General features: G+C 41.1%; 1 protein-coding gene across 1 annotated transcript in view; it reads right to left on the bottom strand.

Annotated features, from left to right (window-relative positions):
- LOC126252319 (dynein axonemal intermediate chain 2) overlaps nt 1–21,380 on the bottom strand; it is a 154,111-nt gene that overhangs the window by 62,590 nt on the left and 70,141 nt on the right. The window contains exon 4 of the mRNA XM_049953204.1: nt 1,472–1,725. Coding sequence (XP_049809161.1) covers nt 1,472–1,725 — 254 coding nt within the window. The remainder of the gene's footprint in view (nt 1–1,471; nt 1,726–21,380) is intronic.

The following is a 21,380-nucleotide window of genomic DNA, read 5'->3' on the forward strand; positions in this document are numbered from 1 at the left end:
TTCTGGGCATTCGCCATTGCCAGCCAGGTGCCAAGGCTGGGGTTCACTCCCTGGGCCACCATGCTGGCTTCACTTGCGATGGCTGGTGCAGACCAACAGCCCACCTTACTAGTGACACAGCTGTGTTCGAGTGCAGCAGCAGCGTCTGCTGCTACTGGACTGGAATGCTTACCACATAAGGCTGCCATCATTCTGACGCGCACTGAGTTTGGCAGCCACAAGTAATTGTATGGCACTGCGTCACTGCTGAAGACTGTGGATTTGACACCCACCCCCACCTGTGAATGTGAGCTCAAGACCACTGTTGTAATCTGAACCAAAATAAATAAATCAGTTGTTACCAAGCTGAACGTGAATGAATTTGCCTTCCACCAGAGAACCCAAGACAATAAGAGTAAAGTACTGAAACGAGACGTAGCGTATATGAGTACTAAGTAAGACTATTTTAATGGAAGAAGTATATTCTATCTGGCACACATTTAAAAACTAACAAGCCTAATGGAATTCTTTTCATCTTTCCTGGTTTTTTTCTGAAGAACATTAATTGAAAATGGAAATATGGCCAATGTCTCATCTTGCTGTTTGTTTGGTTGTCATTTATTATACGACTACGCATGTTGATTACATGTAAAAAAAAACTCGGTGCCAATTTTCTTAGAATTATTTTCCAGTTCTGTAAAAATATCATTTACAGGTAAAATAAATATAAAACACCCAAACTAGATGTAAAATAAAGACAAAGGAGAAGAAGATGGTTGAAAGAGAAGAGAGACAAAGAGAAAAAGTGGGAAAGAGTGAAAATAAGTATTGGTTAACGCCAGCATACTTTTCATGAAAGTGAAGGCATCTATCTAGACAAGTAGCAAAGTGTAGGAACTGAAAACAAGTGGGACGGTAAAGTATTCAACGCACAAGACTTGCGTTCTGGAAGTGCAGGGTTCAAATCTCCACCCAGCCACTCATGTTTGACTTTTCTTGGCTTCAATCAATCACTTATGGCAATGCTAAATAATTGCTTTGGAAAGAGAATGACTGATTTCCTGTTCCATCCCTATGCGATCTGAACCATTCCTCTGTCTCTAATGCCAAAATCAGTGGAATGTAAAACCTTAATATTCCTTGCTAGTTGTGTTGAATGTACAGTCAAATAAAAATATAATAATCTAACTCTATTTACAAGGAATAATTTTATAAAATTGAACATGTGGCTACTGATGATACAGTTACCAAAATTTTGTTGTGAAAAGCGAGCAGAAGATGGGTATATGAGCAGCAGATGGTTATACCTCTGATCAGGGTTCGTATGAATAGCTCATTTCTGCATTTTGAGTGTGACGTAAGAGTTGATAAGAAAACTTGTTAACACTATAGCCGATTTTTTAAGAAGTCCAGAACACATTTATAAATTCTGCATGATATTAAAAGTAATAACACATCACTGAATACATGAAAAATTGATAGGTGTACAAACCTGACCATCTGTTGCAGAAGAGAAAAACTCTGTCCCTGTTTTAGAATTAAGCCACAGCACGTTGTGGACAGGATCCCTGTGACTTGCCTCCAACAGACTTGTTTCTGCTGGAATGGAACCTCTACGGACGTCCCATATTGCCACTTGGCCACTATACAAGCCACTAACAAGACCATGAGGGTCCTTTGGATTGTACTGAAGGCACACAAGCGGTACTGAAGGCTTCATGATTAACTGTGGTTTGTTTGGATTTTCTAAAACACAAACAGAAACAAAAATATTGCATTTTAAATGGATATATTTATTCCACATCTAGGGTTCTGTCTTCAAAATTTTGTCTTTCATTTACAATTAATAGATGTTTCGGCAGATTGTTACTATTTACAATTTCAGATGAAATTTAGCTGATCTGTTTATAGTTTGTGGAAAAATATTTGCTTATGATCGAATTTTATGACAGTTAATTCAGAATGTATAATCCTATCAGTTTTTAATATTGGCTCTGTGACTCTATGGGATTGTCACCATTTCCTGTAAACAATTTCTTTGTGAAAACGTATTAGCCCTTCTGTGGTGGTGCTCATATTATTAACTTAAATTTTCATAGTTGTCTACAACAGTTATGTAAATAATTAAATTTGAATACACTAAATTGTGTAATTGCCAAAAACATACACTGGAGTCTTCTGGACGCCTCACGCCAGTCCTAATATAACAAGAATCAAAATAGTGCCAAATGTCAGTTTTTTTAGTGTTACAGCCGTTTCATTGTTGCCGCATATTGTATTAAGTGAACCCATATTTGTCTAGTGCCGTTGCTCTAACTGCTTTCCAAGTGAAATAAAAATCTTGGAATCAGTTTGCTTCCTATCACTGTATGGTGACAACTCAAGGGTGTACAGTATGTGTACATATAAAGGAAACAAAAGACAAATATAGAAATTACTTGAAGAAGTTGAAGCAGAAGAAACGTACATCAGATTCAGAATCATCTGATGAGTCCGAAGAACAGGTATATGAAACTGATACAGTGACAGATGGTGATAATTTGAAATAAGTTTTGTAAATAACCAAGAGCTGTTGCAGGACGATTGATTCACGGATCCAGTTATATGGCTCCTTCCGTGTATAGCGATTTTACGACTATGACGAGTGGGGCCTGAAGATGGCATCAATGTAATGCCGAAACTGATAGCACATAGAAGTTCATAAAATAAAATAAATTTCTACAATACATACGGCTGTTGATAAATTATTGCATCAAGAAAAAAATATATAGACAGGGTGTCCAGATCAAACATACAATACTATAAAATGTAATAACTTGAGAAGTAACTGAAATATTTATTGATGATATGTTTCTACAAGTATGGTAACTCAAAATGATTTTTTACAGAAATACGCGTAGATATGCACCATTAATGGCGCGACAAGCATCCAATCTCTATTCCACTTCTGTCTAAGCTGTCTGCGATAGCTGCACGAATTCGTTGGCGCAGATCTGGTAGATATCTAACTGGTATACGATACACTTCGTTCTTAATAAACCCTCACAGAAAAAATCAAGTGGCTTAATATATGGCCTTCTAGGGGGCAAAGCAATCGATGGACTAAATTCCTCACAATGTTTGCAAAATGGCATTCTGAGTCATCTTGTTGAAAGATTACGTCACCAGTTTAATAGACCTTATCTCCGAGAGAAAGCACACGGAACATCATCCGCTGTAGAGTCTACGTGTCTACTCATGCGCGTTTAAGTGAAAAAAGCAGTTACGTGCATACGCACGCTGTACCAACTGCCACAAGCAAACATATAAAACATTTTGAGTTACCATGCTTGCAAAAGCAAATCGCCAAGAAGTATCTCAATTATGTCTCAAGTTATTACATTTTATATTATTATATATTTAACCCGGACATCCTGTATGGCAGGCAACTGGTTTTCTAGCTGCAGCTTGGTCTACAGAGCTGCTAAAAAAGAAACATACTTTGGTTCGAAGTGTTCACAAAAATAAAATTGTACTTTCTCCTGAATTTATGAATGTCAAGCAAAGTGTGGTAAACAGTATCTTATTTGGATTTGAAAGTCATCTCGTATGTGCCAAAACACAAAAAGTGACTCTTCTTTCATCTGTGCACAGGAGAGAAACAGAACGCTGATATTTAACAGTGTACAATTAAACAAAAACAGGAATCGATACATTAGATGAAATGTGCACCATCTACTCAATGTCAAGAAAAACAAGACGCTGATCCTGTGCAATATTTTTCCTTATCCTGAATATATCCGGAATAAATGCTCAAAAATATTTAGCACAAATAATGAGACCAATAATACGGTCAGAATGTTGTTACTATGACAACTAAGAGTACAGTTAATACAACCAGCTACACACAAGACAGCAGCGACGAGATCCCTACCCAAATCCATCAAAAAGGAAGTGGTCAAGAAGACAGCACAAGAAGATGGAAGCCAAGGACCTTCAGAAGAAGACCTGAGCTTGCAAATAGAAATGCGGATGATGAAAGAAACTAGAAATGGGAATTAGCGTTATCTATGTTCAGCACAGACATCAGTTGAGACCTGTCCGCCATCTTGGTGAGTGTTAGATGTCTGTTTCTCCATTAAAAACCTGTTTTGGGCATACCCTCTTGACGTTAATGCATTGAACTGACGTTCCATACTGAGTACCGGTATGTACTCTGAAACTATATTTTTTTGTGTATGTATACTCATCATCAGACAGTTGAAAACTTAATTTTTAACGCCGGTTCTCAATCGTCAAGCTGGTGTACATCGCAGCAAAACAGACGAACGTTTTATTCCTGTTCCAGTGAGGCTGGAGAGCAGTCCTGCAACACTTTGCTAAGACTCACCAATATGGCGGAGGCACGCTTCACTTGTCCAGCATAAGGGCCTCTCCCTGTATTCTAACCGCTTTGGAAACAAGAAGGGAAGATGTACAAAGCGCCCAAGAAGTAAAAACATGTAAACAAAAACTTTCTGTGTGAAGTGCATCAAAAAAATGTTTCTACGTGATATGTGTACGCTATGTAATGATTTTTTAGATAAAGAAAATGTTTCTGATTCCAAATGAAACATAAACTAATCTATTAAACATTGAAACTTGGCAGAACTTATATATATATATATATATATATATATATATATATAATTAATTGAGCATGAAAAGAAAGAAATATACTATTTTATTATTATTTTTAGAGTTAATATTTAGATTTATAAACTTGCGGAAGAGTTTAAGACTTCAATATAATAATATTACAACATAGATTTTCTTGCATTGCTACTATAAGGCTTAAGATGGAATAGAGGACAATGAAATGTTTATTGGCGCTGCCAAGCCAGCTCCAGTTTAATTGTCAGCAACTAAAGAGCCTGCTTCTGAGTTATCGTACATCTACATCCACATGAGTGATTTGTAAGCAGTTTCCTTTGTAGACTAATAACATTTCATTGGTGTTCTACCAACAAACCAAAGTCTGCAACTTCCTTTACCTATGGTTGGGTCTACATGGTCGTTCAACTTTTATCCATAGAAAATGTTGAACACAGGTATTTGTATCAGTGGACCGATTTCAGCCGTGACTCATTGATATTTTAGTCGTAGTACATTAATTTTTTCATTTTGTGAAATACACTATTTTAAATTTTTGAACATTTAAAGTAAGTTGTCAGTCTTCGCACCACTTTGAAACTTTATCAAGATCTGACTGAGTACATTTGAAATGTTTTTGAGACAGTGCTTCACTTTGATAACTGCATCATCTGTGAAAAGTCTGAGATTGCTATTTATATTGTCTGCAAGATCATTAATATGCAGCATGAACTGCGAACGTCCCAACTCACTTCCCTGGTGTATACCCAAAGTTACTTCTACATTTGTCGATGTCTCTCCAATCAAGATGGAATACTGTGACCACTCTACCCAAAAATTCACAGTCCCGTCATAAATTTCTCTTGATATCCCATACGATTGTACTTTTGATAATAAGAGTAGGTGTGGTAAAGGGTCAAATGCTTTTTGGAAATCTAGAAGTACTGAAACTATCTAATTGCCTGGATCCATGGCTTTCAGAATGTCACATGATAAAAAGTAGCTGGTGGGATCTCACATTATCGATGTTTTTACATTCAGTGCTGTCTGACGTGGAGGAGGTCATTTTCTCCGAGATACGATAGATCAAGTATCTTCATTCCCACTATCTCTGCTATTGCAATGTAGTGTCAATGCTGTTAGTGCTGCCATCCACAAAGGTTCATTGTACTGGAGGAATTCTGCCAGTATTGTATTATACGTAAATAAGGTGAAGGAAATTGTAAGGGAACAGTCCCTTACATGTTTGGATGTAATATAATCGCAGACGCCAACAGTGCTTAACAGCAGGCTCAGCAGAGAATGAGTTGGCGTCCAAATACCCCCTCAAGGGTGTCCTACCAACCTGCGCATAATTTTCATGTTCCACTGCTCACATCAAAAGGGAACGAACGGAGATGCTGAAACTTCACTATCGAATCCCTATCTCTGTGTAGCTCTGTTGTGCTTTGATACGTCGTTAATCGACGTTTAGTATTATTGTTGTTATAATGTTTGACAGTTTCTTTGTTTGTGCCATTGACTATTCTGTCCACCGTTGGAATCAGTTTGCAAGAGTATCGCCAGAGTGCACTAGAGTACGATAACGCAGGTATCACCACCTATCGACAGTTTCACGAATAGAGTACAAAACGTGTGAAAAATGTCACGTTACTTCAGTTACCGTCCTTGTTGGCTGCGGGGTAGGTGCGTTATTAGCAAGTTCCTTTTTATAAATGCATTATGCATGGGTAAAATGAGTTTTACGTTCTTACGAATAACACAAGAGTACCGCGAGTTCGAAAACAATACGAGTTCAGTGTGCAATTTTGGAACATGTGGTTAGGATAAAAGTGTGGGAACTTAGTGCGCCCAGACCCGATGAAAACACGACCCAAAAACAAAAACTGTGTGAATACAGGCAAGGGCATGCACGCAATTTTAACAGAGCAATGTAAAATGCAGCTGAGTAGTTGTTTACACATTAACACTTAAAACGCATATTTTTGTAATACACGAGTACAAACACGACAAATACAGTGTAGAAATTACCATGGCGGTTGTTCTGATTGCTCATGTCAGCCAATCACAGCACAAGATTCGTGACATCATAGAAACATCACTGTTTCGTCACACAAACTCATTAACGCCGTGGCTTGAGCGCTCAAAACACTATACATTTGAAGTTTAGAAATGACAATACCAAAAACGTTAAGCTAGCAGCGAAGCCAATATACACTACAGTAAAGATCTCTCCAAAACACGTCGTTTAATACGATTTGTTGTGGTAAACTGTCGGGAAATATGACATTTTGGCATAAATAAGCTACCTATAGATTTTATCTTGGGGTTAGTTTTTGATGTTATTTAGTAGTTGATTATGAAACGCAAAGACGATACATTATGCTAAAAACGTTCGGCTAGAGTGTGACATAGCCCCTCCCCCCCACCCCCCACCCCCACCTGGATTGTTGGTTGTGGTAACGGATTGATCTGTTGATCTGTAGCGTAGCACGAGGTCTAGGTTAATTACCATCGATAAATGTCGCAACCTTCCGCAGTATGCAAAACCAAGAGCCGCACCTGGAAGTGTATTGTGAAATGTTTATGAGATGGAAAGTTATTTGATATTAATAAATAGTGTTTAAATTGACCAGACTGAAGTAATTTCATAGTCAAAGAAACCTTATTCATTGTAGTCAATATATAGTTGCAAACAGAGGCGGCGACTTGAAAATATTTTTGGCGGGGCAAGAATCATTTTATTAGGTACTACATTTGACAGATAACTTTGCGTTTCCATCTACATGTTCGACACTCCAAACCAGCCCTATTTGCAGATGACACCAGTGTATTGATTCAAGGAGGAAACAGAAAGGCTCTTAGGTTGTACGCTGAAGTCACAAATGAAGAGATTTCAGAGTGGTTTGTGAGGAATAAGCTACTGATTAACCTTTTTTTAAAAAAGAAAAAAAACCGCCACTATACAATTCCACACACAGCAAAATTAAAAATCCATTAAAACAAAATATTTCTTTGGAAAACCAAAAAATTAAGTGTCACTGAAACAAAATTGCTTTCTTTACTCACAAGACAATCTGAAATGGAATTCCCACATCACATTCTCAAATTCTAAGTTATCTAAAATGACCTATGCAATGAGAATTATATGGAACAACACAAGTGCTGAAGGAGAGAGGTGTATTATGCACGCATACTTTCCCATTTGAGTTATGACGTCATATTCTTGGGAAATTCCCCTCACAGCATAACAACTTTCAAGCAACAAAAAAAGATTGTGAGGATAATGAAAAATGCAAACAGCTGAAAATCATGCAAACTACCCTTCGACTCGCTGAAACGTCAATCACAATGTCATTTCAGTCGGAGTATAGGTCAGTAGTGGTACAAAACAAAGTTGAAGAAACATACTTTAATTTTTGATGGCAAATGTACTCCTCCTCAGATAATTCCTACATATGAACTCGTCACATATGGCATCAAGGTCGAGTTTCATCGATTCATCTCTATGGGCGTTGAGAAGGGTGATGACATTAAGACGATCCTGCCTCATTATAGAACGAAGATACGTTTTCACCCTCCGCAGACAAGAAAACGATCGCTCAGCGGTGCAGGACGTTACCGGAATCGTCAGCACTACACGTATGAATTTCACTAGTTCAGGCAGTAGGTCAAGCAGGTAGTTTTTCTGTTTCGGTATTTCACTATGTCATCCAACGAACTAATATTCGCAGAATCACTACTTTGGATAATCTCATGAAACATGCTTCGGTGGAGAAGCAAGCATTCTTTGTCTAGATCTGATCCGTAGAAAGATAAAATATGGAATGAATGTTTGTTATCACCAAGAAGAAATTGTTCAATTTGATTTATAAACATGAATGATTGAGTTTAGAAACGTAGTTACAAGAAGCTAATGGATGCATCCATTGTTTCATAATACAATCTTTTATATTTGCCACATACTTCAGTGAATGTTTCTACAGATGAATTGATGGAGTCACCGTATTTTTTAGGGACTTTTCATCTATGGGGTAATTTTGGGGAATCAACAGCCATATCTTCACATTTTGAAGTTACTTCACCCCAGAATGATTCAAAATTGTTTCTCATAAATTTAATAGAAGTTACAAGAGTGGAAATCATCTTATTGGCCTCCTCTAAGTCTAGGGATTTCCTCTGTAGTGAAATGTTTACGGTATCAATGTGACCAAACAGTTTTACCGAAAGTGATAACATGAAAAAGGAATCATATGTCCGCATTATTAATCAAAAAGCCGCTTGCTTTGGCCCCAGTGTCTGAACTGTCATTTCCTGAAACATTTAGAAAAAACTCTTGAAGTTCTGTATAGTTGCACAAAACTGAAGACATTGCTAAGTATCTTACGGCCCACCTTGTAGGACTGAGTGGTTTCAAATTTGTAGAGGCATCTGCCTTCAGGTGAGCAAAAAGATCTAATCTTTTAGGTGAATCTCTCACAAAATGTATTAAATCCATCATAACATTCAATGCATTGCGACGACATACAGTGTCTTGTAGTGTTAGAATTAAACAGTGTGCAAGGCAGTGCACAAACATAGCTCTCTTCTCCATTTCCACAAACTTTGCCTGTACACCATTATATAATCCGGCCATGTTAGCTGGACCGTCAAAGCATTGGCCCCTACAATTAGATGCAGGCAAATCAAATCGTCTTAAAATGTAGATAATAATATCAAACAGAGTCTTAGCTGTGGTACTTTGCATTGAGTATAGCCCTAAAAAATAATCTTCTATCTCGAGGGAAGCATCAACAAATCTTATACAGCTACTAAATTGCTCTTTGGTGGCTATGTCTGTTGTTTCGTCTGGTATTATTGCAAAATATTCTGCACTCTTGATATCTTCCAATAATTTTCTGAGAAGTGTATATCTTAAAATGGCCAAAATTTCGTTTTACGCATCATGGGATGTCCATTTGTAAGTTTCGCGCTGTAGCCTTATTAAAAGTAGCTTCTTATCTTCACATCGAAGGCGTAATAAATTGTCAAAGTTACTTGTTTCATCAGTATGCCCACGTATTGCAAGCCCCTGCACTGCAAAATAACTGAGGGAAGATATGATTTTTAGTGAACAAGCTCGGTTTTCTTTCATTTGTGTCAGTTTTTCTTTGGAAATCTGGCTAAATACATTGACATTCGATTTTAAGGATTTGAATTTCAGTACAGCTTCTCTGTGGCAGCCCGATGCTTCATGCGCTTTCACCTTTTCTACCCCTTTCTTCCAGTGCGACAAACCAGTTTCCATGAAAGTTTTTTCCATTTTGTGAGAAAACTGAAAACGATTTTCTCCAAACATTTGTCTGCAAATTTTGCAAAAAATAACATCTTTTTACCTTATTGTAATCGATCCATGCAAATTGCTGTTTCCAAGAGGGCTGATAACAGCGTTGTTTTTTGTCATCGCCAAAGTTCCGTCACTATCTGTGTCTTTGTTGTCACACACAGCACCACTAACACCGGGTATAGCTTCACCATCGCTAACACTTGCTACATTGTCACATTTCTTCCTAATTATAACCTTGTCCATTTTAAACTGGACAGTAAGGGACGAAAGATCAACAACTGAACCGAGTCACAGTAAGACTAACTGACCACTGGCGATTCCCAGCTCCGGAATATTTTCGTTCGCTACCAACATTAGCTGCAGTCTGAGTATCAGTACTGTGCGCCTAACAAGAAGTAGCCATGTGACAATAGTGTTTATTATTGTCAGGACCGGCTCTAGGAAGGGGGGGGGGGGGGAGGGGCGAACCGTGCCATCGCCCAGGGCGGCAGATTTTTGGGGGCGGCAAATCCATCTTGCGTAAATGAAGGAATGTGAGAATAAATTGTAAATACAAATTATTCACAAAATCAAGGGTGTTATTGAAAATTATCTATGGTACAGAAACAGTATGCTCCGATTTACGAAAGAAACGTTTCCTCCAACAAAAATGGCTTAAAATGTATTGCACTGTAAACGTATCACTGACTGCTGCTTTGATCTTAAAGACATATTCACAACAAAGAGACGAATGAGTGTGATATGTGAAAATAAGGCGTCATGTATGAAATATATTGTGGGAAAAGTTGACTATGTCGAAAAAAAAGGGGGTCGCTTGACATGTTCGCGCGGGGCGGCAAAATTCCTGGAGCCGGTGCTGAGTTGTGTGGTGTTGTACCTAGTGATTGTCAATAGAATTTACAAAAACGAATGAAGAGTCTTTAACGTTACCTAGTCCTTCTAGCGAACGCCATCAAAATCGGTGTCACTATTGCTGATTAGTTTCTTCTACAAGCTGCCAGCAGGCTGCTGTAGGAGGAAGTGGAGCTCGTCCTAGCAGCCAAAGCGCTGCGAGCTCATGGTGAGCTTTCGTTCCCCGCATACCTGCGTACAGTAAAAGTGTGCGAATAGTACAGATGCAGGGGACAAACCCTGTCACGACAGCTCTTCATATGCAGAGATTGGAGGAGTAGTAGAAAGGAATACGCAATAGCTCGTGAAATCGGTATTTTTTCCTACATAATCATTACATACTATTAAGCAAAAATGTATGTCCAAGTTTTAACAAATTTCTCAGTAAAGAATGAGGAAGGGGGAGAGAGCGGTGAGAAATGCATGTTTGAAAATTGGGGGAGGGGGGGGGGCGAGGCCCCTACTTTTAACTATTGGGGGGGGTGCACAAAGTACCTTGCGCCCCTCCCCCCCCCCCCCCCCGCCCCTAAGTCGGAGCCACTGGTTGCAAACAAAGCTCACCAAACAGGAGAAGTAGTATCATTACTGTAATCACCAGTAGGATTGTCATCTCAGTTGCAACGAAGGCCATATCTTATACCTGGCTTTATTTACCGTTAGATTTGGCGACTAGCGGCTCCAGTTTTCAGACGAGTCCGAGAAATCAACTTACAGTAATAACAAAAAAATGCTTCAAAGGTCTCTGAGCACTATGGGACTTAACATCTATGGTCATCAGTCCCCTACAACTTAGAACTACTTAAACCTAAGTAACCTAAGGACATCACACAACACCCAGTCATCACGAGGCAGAAAAAATCCCTGAGCCCGCCGGGAATCGAACCCGGGAACTCGGGCGTGGGAAACGAGAACGCTACCGCACGACGACGAGCTGCAGACACAGTAATAACACAACGAGTTGATCAGCTATTTGCAACAGCGAAGTTTTGTGCAGAACTGGGTGAAATAATGTTTAGGAGTGAATTGCAAAGAAACTATGAACTGAGTTAACAAATTTTAATTTGCAAAAGAGCTTTAAATTACGTATAACTCTGAGTTGTAAAGAATGGTGACTATAGCGAATGTTATTCCAATGGCTGATACCGAGCAAACCGGTAGTGATATTGTTAATAAATAAGGGCGATTGGACGTTTCAGGTAATGTAGAACAGTTTTGAATTTGGTAATTCTAGAAATTGTATAACACAAGATGATGGCATTTGTGATTTAGATTCAACAGTGCTAGTTCAACACAGGCAGTTAGATATGAAAGAGGTTCAAATGGTTCAAATGGCTCTGAGCACTATGGGACTTAACTTCTGAGGTCATCAGTCCCCTAGAAGTTAGAACTACTTAAACCTAAGGACATCACACACATCCATGCCCGAGGCAGGATTCGAACCTGCGACCGTAGCGTTCGCGCGGTTCCAAACCGTAGCGCCTAGAACCGCTCGGCCACCCCGGCCGGCTATGGAAGAGGAACGAGTATGGTCAGCAATGATTTTGGGGTGGTATCACTAACCCACTACACCACAATGAGTGAACGAGCCTAGCGCTAACTACACATTGTCACAGTCAACATTGCTATAATTATCAAAATATCCACAGGTGTGCTGCCGGTCTATAGTGTCCAACGGGCACAATATTTCGGCGATCATACATGTCGCCATCATCAGGTGAACTGACGGACTGAGCTCCTGTGAACGTGCCGGCACGGAGATCCGTACGCTATGGCTGCTCAGAGGGAACTGGGTTCGGTCGCGGCGGCGGCCGATTTAAATACTCTCCGCCCGCGGCGCGCTCCCTCCGCCGTCCGCGCCCCGCCCCACGGTCGCGCGGTGGAACAGATTGCGACGGCGTCTGAGATGACGTCGGTGTGATGGCTCTGTCCGCCGTGGTCGTCACAACTATACGTTTCCACGGCGGACATGTGCGCGACATGAACATGTTAAGCTTCACGGATTCTGGCCGAAGCGACATCAGCTCTGTTTCACACATACTGGATGCATATTTCAGCAGCGTTGGGAGTCCAGTAACATTGATAAATCTGATGCAGTGCATTCGTATCTGGACTTAGAAGTCGTAGGGAAATAGAAGAATTCTTGCCATAACAAAATTATGCTGCAGGGAAATAGAAGAGTTCTTGTCATAACAAAATTACGCCGCACTGCAGGAAGTTCTTATATAGCATTATCCACTGCCACCAGAACTGCGATTAAAAAAAAATCGCTGATGTAAATGTGGGTGACAAGTCGTCATCACAAGTACTTAAAGCCCTACATACATCAGCAAGTCCTGAATTTCTGGCTGAAAAATCTTTATGTGTCATTACGGCTTCAAAAACTTGCAGCCAACATCCGTGCTGTCATTGCAGCACAAATACACTTACCATTGCAAGTCTTAGCAAGAAAAGCACACACATCACTAACGGCTGAAGTGAAGGTTCTGGACGTATAAAAATCAACAACAGCCCCTGAACGTGCGTGGTTGCGGAAGCTGACGTCACTGACCCCAGAACACCCATAAATGCCTGTCACCGGTAGCACCATGGAGTAGCTGGCAGCACAAGTGGCAAAACACAACCTACAAGTAACTACATACCAACAGCAACTACGAAGTTGGAAAAAAAGAAGCAGAAAAAGGCCACTCCACAAGGCTGGCCAGAGTGCTGGTACCACAGGTATTTCAGCAACTCTGCCCATCAACGTAGTCAGCCCTACAACTACACAAAATTCAAAGATGTGCGTTAAAGAGTGCTAATGTTCATTAGTAACAGCATAGGCTCTCAGATCTGAGAAGATGTGCAAAGACCACATTATTTGCAGTCAGCCAGTCACACCAATTGTTCATCCACAATCACTCATCAGGTGAAGAGATCTTGACTGCCACTGGTTCAGAATTCAGTGTTGATCCAAGTCCTGCTACCACAGGTATTTCAGCAACTCTGCCCATCAACGTACTCGGCCCTACAACTACACAAACTTCAAAGATGCGCGTTAAAGAGTGCTAATGTTCATCAGTAGCAATATACGCTCTGAGATCAGAGAAGATGTGCAAACAGCACATTATTTGCAGTCAGCCAGTCACACAAATTGTTCATTCACAATCATTCATCAGGTGAAGAGTTCCTGATTGACACTGGTTCAGAAGTCAGTGTTAATCCAAGAAGGACCAGTGACATACTGATGGCAGAAATGCAGCATATAAATACAATGGCCAACACCAGAGTCCATACCTGTGGTGAGAAGCAGTTAGCGTTACACCTCGGTTCGAACTTCCTCCTGACACAGACTTTCGCTGATCAGCTGATCACAAGATTTTTTCAACTTTTTGCAAAAAAGCTGCTATTTATTTAATGGCTGAATATTATCTTACTAAGCGAAAAAAAATCGCGGGAAGATAACTCACTTGGCCTACCTCCTCTAACCTAAGTCACCCGACCGCCACCTCTTCCTACGAACTGGCACCAAGTTTTAATTTTGGCTGTAAACAAAACTCAATTCCCATATCTCTAATAAGCTAAGAAAATGGCGGGAAAGAAAAGACACTTGTACTAACCTTAGTCGTCAGACCGCCACCTCCTCCTAAGGATTCGTGGGAAAAGGACTTGGACATAACTCTTTATTTAAACAATTCCATGCACTTGTGTTCACCACAAGGTCAGGACTCCAAATGACTTAGTACACATCGCTACCACCAGAGGGCGTTCTAATCTGTGACGTTATCCAAGATGGCGACACCCAGTGTATTCACCAAGAGCTCCAGACTCCAACTTAGTACACATCGCCACTGCCAGAGGGCGCTGTCGTGATGTCAGGTGATGACACAAGTACCGTTATTCAAGATGGCGGCATACAGTGTTTCACGAGGCCTAGTACATATTGACACCACCAGAGTGCAACTACTGTGGACTTGGAATGAATTTTCGCGAATGCCAAACAGTGCAGTTATCTTTTATATCTGTACAGTACCTGAAAAAATTTCACTATGCCTACACTCACACAGGCTGTCACCATTCTAACCAGTTCTACGGAAGCACCATCAGCCTTTTCTTTCTTTCTACAGACGTGACATTCAGCGCCATGCAAAATCATTCCTTTTACATCAGAGCAACCTCAGCGGATCGAAGTCGATGTCTGAACTCTTCTGCAAATTCGAGATCGTTTCCCCTCGGCACAAACGCGTTAGATAGTTTCCACTCTCGAATACTGAAGTCGGCCGTGTAACTGTTTCCAAATCATCCCTATAATTTACAAGCCAACTAAGGTCTTTCCCATGTCTAGCTTTCTTTCTACAGACGTGACATTCAGCGACATACAAAACCATCCCTTTACATCAGAGCACCCTCAACGGACCGAAGTCGATGTCAGAAATCTTCTGCAGATTCGAGATCGATTCCCCTCAGAACATACACTTTACTGCTTCTGCTCCGAACGTGCTCGCTTTCTACAGGCCTCTCCAGACTGTATGATTACAAGAACACACTTAGTTTCACGTTGTTCACAATAATATTATACTTCTCTCATAATTGGCTCAAATGGCTCTGAGCACTAAGGGACTCAACTGCTGAGGTTATTAGTCCCCTAGAACTTAGAACTAGTTAAACCTAACTAACCTAAGGACATCACAAACATCCATGCCCGAGGCAGGATTCGAACCTGCGACCGTAGCGGTCTTGCGGTTCCAGACTGCAGCGCCTTTAACCGCACGGCCACTTCGGCCGGCTCTCTCATAATTCCCAAGATATAGAATAGAAATTATTTCTCTACAAACCCAAAACTTTACCCAGGTGCAGCGTACTGTAAACCACTCATTAACTAGAAACAAACATATGAAAAATGATATTTCCACTCTCTAATACCGATGTCGGTGATCTAACACATTCCAAATCAGCCCTATAATTTACAGGCCAACTTTCCCATGTCTAGGGAACAGGCAAACCTATCTTCGCCATAGCACATGCATACACCACAATCGATTTTCTCTCAACTAAATAAAAGCGCGAAATGTGCAGAAAGCAGTCAACTGAACAATCTACATGGGAGGGAATAACAGTCCAGCGCAAACGCACTTCCATACACAATCTTCACAAATTTCCACTTGATCACTAAAGCCGCCCAACACATACTAAGTATTAGTTCGCTATTCGGTCCTCTAGAGGACGGCAATGATAACTTACATACATTCTTGCACTCCAACAGGCCTCTGCATCGGACAGCTGATGCCGTTAATGGGAAACGTGAATCATTCCCACCACAGGCCATACATACAAGGAATTATTCCAGAAAACTGGTCACATATATCTTTTATGATTATACTTACAATTAAATTTTACGATCGTGGTCTCGACTGAATGGCATTCGATAATGAGCTAGGTATCGCAAATACACACCGCTGTCGGCAGAGACTCTGGAAATACAAATATCACTAAATTTCTTATGACTTGGCATACTCTTCCCTTTGCTATCACAGTACTCCAACTCAAATCCATACCGCCTTACGACTGGACACAGTCATTTCAGTTCCACAAACACATACTTTATAAACCTGATGCTCAAATGCGAACATATCTCGCATCCCACAATACTAATTATAATACTTCGTCAATAGATGATTACCTGCGATAGGAAATGGTGTTCATGTCTCTTAGATTTCTTCCTGTGAGTGCCACTTCTGTGTCTTAGAAAGAGAGACATAATCCACCAGATGTTTAAAAAACAGAAACCGATCGCTACAACTACTGCATGTTCCTGTCACAAGCGGTCTTAGTTCTACAGGTGCACACAAGTATCCATGTTAAAAAGCCATACCCCCTGTACGAATCTAAATACGACATTACCTCTGAATGAGATCATTTTTTCCAGACAAATACCGTGACGATGATCGTAGGAGTGTGTAAGCCCACGATGCAGCCTCAGGGTAAAATTACCACATTTCGAAAGTGATTCAGCTAAGGAACGTAGTAAGTAAGCGGTATTTGACACTCTATAAAACTGATAATTATGGTTCAAATGGCTCTGAGCACTATGGGACTTAACATCTATCGTCATCAGTCCCGTAGAACTTAGAACGACTTAAACCTAACAACATCACACAACACCCAGTCATCACGAGGCAGAGAAAATCCCTGACCCCGCCGGGAATCGAACCCCGGCGCGGGAAGCGAGAACGCTACCGCACGACCACGAGCTGCGGACAACTGACAATTATATACTATTTCTAGCCCATTCTGTCTCGATACTATGTCATAGGGTCTGCTATACAGAGTGTCACAAAAAGGTACGGCCAAACTTTCAGGAACCATTCCTCACACGCAAAGAAAGAAAATATGTTATGTGGACATGTGTCCGGAATCGTTTACTTTCCATGTTAGAGCTCATTTTATTACTTGTCTTCAAATCACATTAATCATGGAATGGAAGCACACAGTAACAGAACGTACCAGCGTGACTTCAAACACTTTGTTACAGGAAATGTTCAAAATGTCCTCCGTTAGCGAGGATACATGCATCCACCATCCGTCGTATGGAATCCCTGATGCGCTGATGCAGCCCTAGAGAATGGCGTATTGTATCACAGCCGTCCACAATACGAGCACGAAGATTCTCTACATTTGGTACCGGGGTTGCGTAGACAAGAGCTTTCAAATGCCCTCATAAATGAAAGTCAAGAGGGTTGAGGTCAGGAGAGCGTGGAGGTCATGGAATTGGTCCGCCTCTACCAATCCATCGGCCACCGAATCTGTTGTTGAGAAGCGTACGAACACTTCGACTGAAATGTGCAGGAGCTCCATCGTGCATGAACAACATGTTGTGTCATACTTGTAAAGGCACATGTTCTAGCAGCACAGGTAGAGTGTCCCGTATGAAATCACGATAACGTGCTCCATTGAGCGTAGGTGGAAGAACATGGGGCCCAATCAAGACATCACCAATAATGCCTGCCCAAACGTTCACAGAAAATCTGTGTTGATGACGTGATTGCACAATTGCGTGCGGATTCTCGTCAGCCCACACATGTTGATTGTGAAAATTTACAATTTGATCACGTTGGAATGAAGCCTCATCCGTAAAGAGAACATTTGCACTGAAATGAGGATTGACACATTGTTGGATGAACCATTCGCAGAAGTGTACCCGTGGAGGCCAATCAGCTGCTGATAGTGCCTGCACACGCTGTACATGGTACGGAAACAACTGGTTCTCGCGTAGCGCTCTCCATACAGTGACGTGGTCAACGTTACCTTGTACAGCAGCAACTTCTCTGACGCTGACATTAGGGTTATCGTCAACTGCACGAAGAATTGCCTCGTCCATTGCAGGTGTCCTCGTCGTTCTAGGTCTTCCCCAGTCGCGAGTCATAGGCTGGAACGTTCCGTGCTCCCTAAGACGCCGAGCAATTGCTTCGAACGTCTTCCTGTCGGGACACCTTCGTTCAGGAAATCTGTCTCGATACAAATGTACCGCGCCACGGTTATTGCCCCGTGCTAATCCATACATCAAATGGGCATCTTCCAACTCCGCATTTGTAAACATTGCACTGACTGCAAAACCACGTTCGTGATGAGCACTAACCTGTTGACGCTACGTACTGATGTGTTTGATGTTAGTACTGTAGAGCAATGAGTCGCATGTCAACACAAGCACCGAAGTCAACATTACCTTCCTTCAATTTGGCCAACTGGCGGTGAATCGAGGTAGTGCAGTACGTACTGATGAAACTAAAATGAGCTCTAACATGGAAATTAAGTGTTTCCGGACACATGTCCACATAACATCTTTTCTTTATTTGTGTGTGCGGAATGTTTCCTGAAAGTTTGGTCGTACCTTTTTGTAACACCCTGTATATCCACTGAGTTATAGGCGATGACTGATTGAGAAGGAACACAAACAGTAGTAGTAGATGACGTGCCAATTGAGGTCGTATGAAATGTACGCTATCTTTTTCAGATCTCTAGTCGTACGCTATCTGCTAGAAATGATGTGCATGGTTTGGAATCAGGTCTTTCCATTCAGGCACATACCTGCACCGGATCACACTCAAAAGTGAATCATATTTCTCACACTCCTATGTCTCGAAACGAGTCACCTTCCTCGAACCTAGCCACCCCCTACGCATCTTGCAGCAGCGCCCATTTCTACAGCTTCGCGCATGTGATCGTTCCATTTTAAGTTGTAACTGAGCAGAAGTCAGAGAAAGACAGATCCACCACCTTCTGCATCCCGTGTAGAAACAGAACGACCTTAGTTAGTGCAACAGGACCGTGTTTTGACCATTCGATGGAAAAGCGCGCAATGTGCTACGTCCCCAAACTACATACAAGTACTACAGATCCGCGTCCATTCAAATCAATCAGCCCAACATGTTATCATCCTTATTCTCTACCCCAACATAGAAAAATTACGAACTATAGAACTTCCACTAACTTCATCCCAAATATAAGTCACCTAGACACCGAAGCTTTCGCAATTACGCAGAGCTGCGGTGGCGCCCAAGCGTGGAGAAAGAGATTTCGCAATGCTCCCCCAGAATACCGCAGCATGCAGCCACCCACGCATTCCTAACCATTTACCAAGTCCATCACCTCAAACTGCTGCTGCTACTGCCACCTATTAAATATACAGGCACGCCACTTTAAACTTTGATCACCTATGCTCTTGGCGAATGATCCCATAGACTATACTAAGTCACAAGAGACGCTCCCTCTGATCCTAGTTCAAACACTGTTTTCTAACACGCCTTTGTACAATGTCAAACATTTCCCTTTTTCTGTCATGACTTTAAGACCTGGGCCAGATTCTAAACTGACATTGAGAAGTTCTTATCCACGGCCTCTCGCAGGGAACTAGACCTTGCATGGAGTCACTCATGTACTTATGGCAGATAGCATAACACTGGATCATTTAAATAAAATACATTTACAACATAAGCAAACTGTAACAGTTTTACTGCTTTGGCGTAGGTCACCAAACTACAGCCCCGAAGTTGATTCAGGAGCTATACATTTAGACTCGTCTCTCACACTGACCGAATAGCTCACGACTCTGCGTTCCCTTTCGACTGATTTCTCATATTGCACTCATGTATGCAATCACTGTTTCGCCGCTAGCAACCCCCGAGAAGTTGCTGCCCATCCACCAAAACTTGTTCCCCAACTCAAACAAGCGATATCAGTCAATCGTCATGTGGCAACTAGTGCACGAATAGGATGGAAAAGACACCATCCATGTACTCTAATAATAAACATAACATATGATAGTCCGAAGAATTTTACAATTTCAACACCGGCCACTCATGTTATAGCAAATTTCCCCAATTTCAATATCATAGATAAACCAGCCCCTCTCCACTTTGCGAGTATCATTGTGAACATGGATAGATGAATGTGCAGTACGTCCATTCAGTGTTAATTCTAGAACACATAAATCATCAAAGTATACCAGACACCGTTCCTCATATTTCTATCACCTCGAGCATAGTGTTTAATTTACAATCTATCTCGCTGCGTATGGGAGTCACAGAGCTATCTCGCTGTCTTAGGGTAAAATTAGAGAGTGAATGACCCAGCTTTACTGTATGATTAAATGATGATGGCGTCCTCTTGGGTAAAATATTCCGGAGGTAAAATAGTCCCCCATTCGGATCTCCGGGCGGGGACTACTCAAGAGGACGTCGTTATCAGGAGAAACAAAACTGGCGTTTTACGGATCGGAGCGTGGAATGTCAGATCCCTTAATCGGGCAGGTAGATTAGAAAATTTAAAAAGGGAAATGGATAGGTTAAAGTTAGATATAGTGGGAATTAGTGAAGTTCGGTGGCAGGAGGAACAAGACTTTTGGTCAGGTGATTACAGGGTTATAAATACAAAATCAAATAGGGGTAATGCAGGAGTAGGTTTAATAATGAATAAAAAAATAGGAGTGAGGGTTAGCTACTACAAACAGCATAGTGAACGCATTATTGTGGCCAAGATAGACACAAAGCCCATGCCTACTACAGTAGTACAAGTTTATATGCCAACTAGCTCTGCAGATGATGAAGAAATTGATGAAATGTATGACGAGATAAAAGAAATTATTCAGGTAGTGAAGGGAGACGAAAATTTAATAGTCATGTGTGACTGGAATTCGTCAATAGGAAAAAGGAGAGAAGGAAACATAGTAGGTGAATATGGATTTGGGGGAAGAAATGAATGAGGAAGCCGCCTTGTAGAATTTTGCACAGAGCATAACTTAATCATAGCTAACGCTTGGTTCAAGAATCATAAAAGAAGGTTGTATACTTGGAAGAATCCTGGAGATACTAAAAGGTATCAGATAGATTATATAATGGTAAGACAGGCATTTAGGAACCAGGTTTTAAATTGTAAGACATTTCCAGGGGCAGATGTGGATTCTGACCACAATCTATTGGTTATGAACTGCAGATTGAAACTAAAGAAACTGCAAAAAGGTGGGAATTTAAGGAGATGGGACCTGGATAAATTGAAAGAACCAGAGGTTGTAGAGAGTTTCAGGGAGAGCATAAGGGAACAA

This window comes from Schistocerca nitens, chromosome 4, assembly GCF_023898315.1.
Source record: "Schistocerca nitens isolate TAMUIC-IGC-003100 chromosome 4, iqSchNite1.1, whole genome shotgun sequence".
Taxonomy (NCBI): domain Eukaryota; kingdom Metazoa; phylum Arthropoda; class Insecta; order Orthoptera; family Acrididae; genus Schistocerca; species Schistocerca nitens.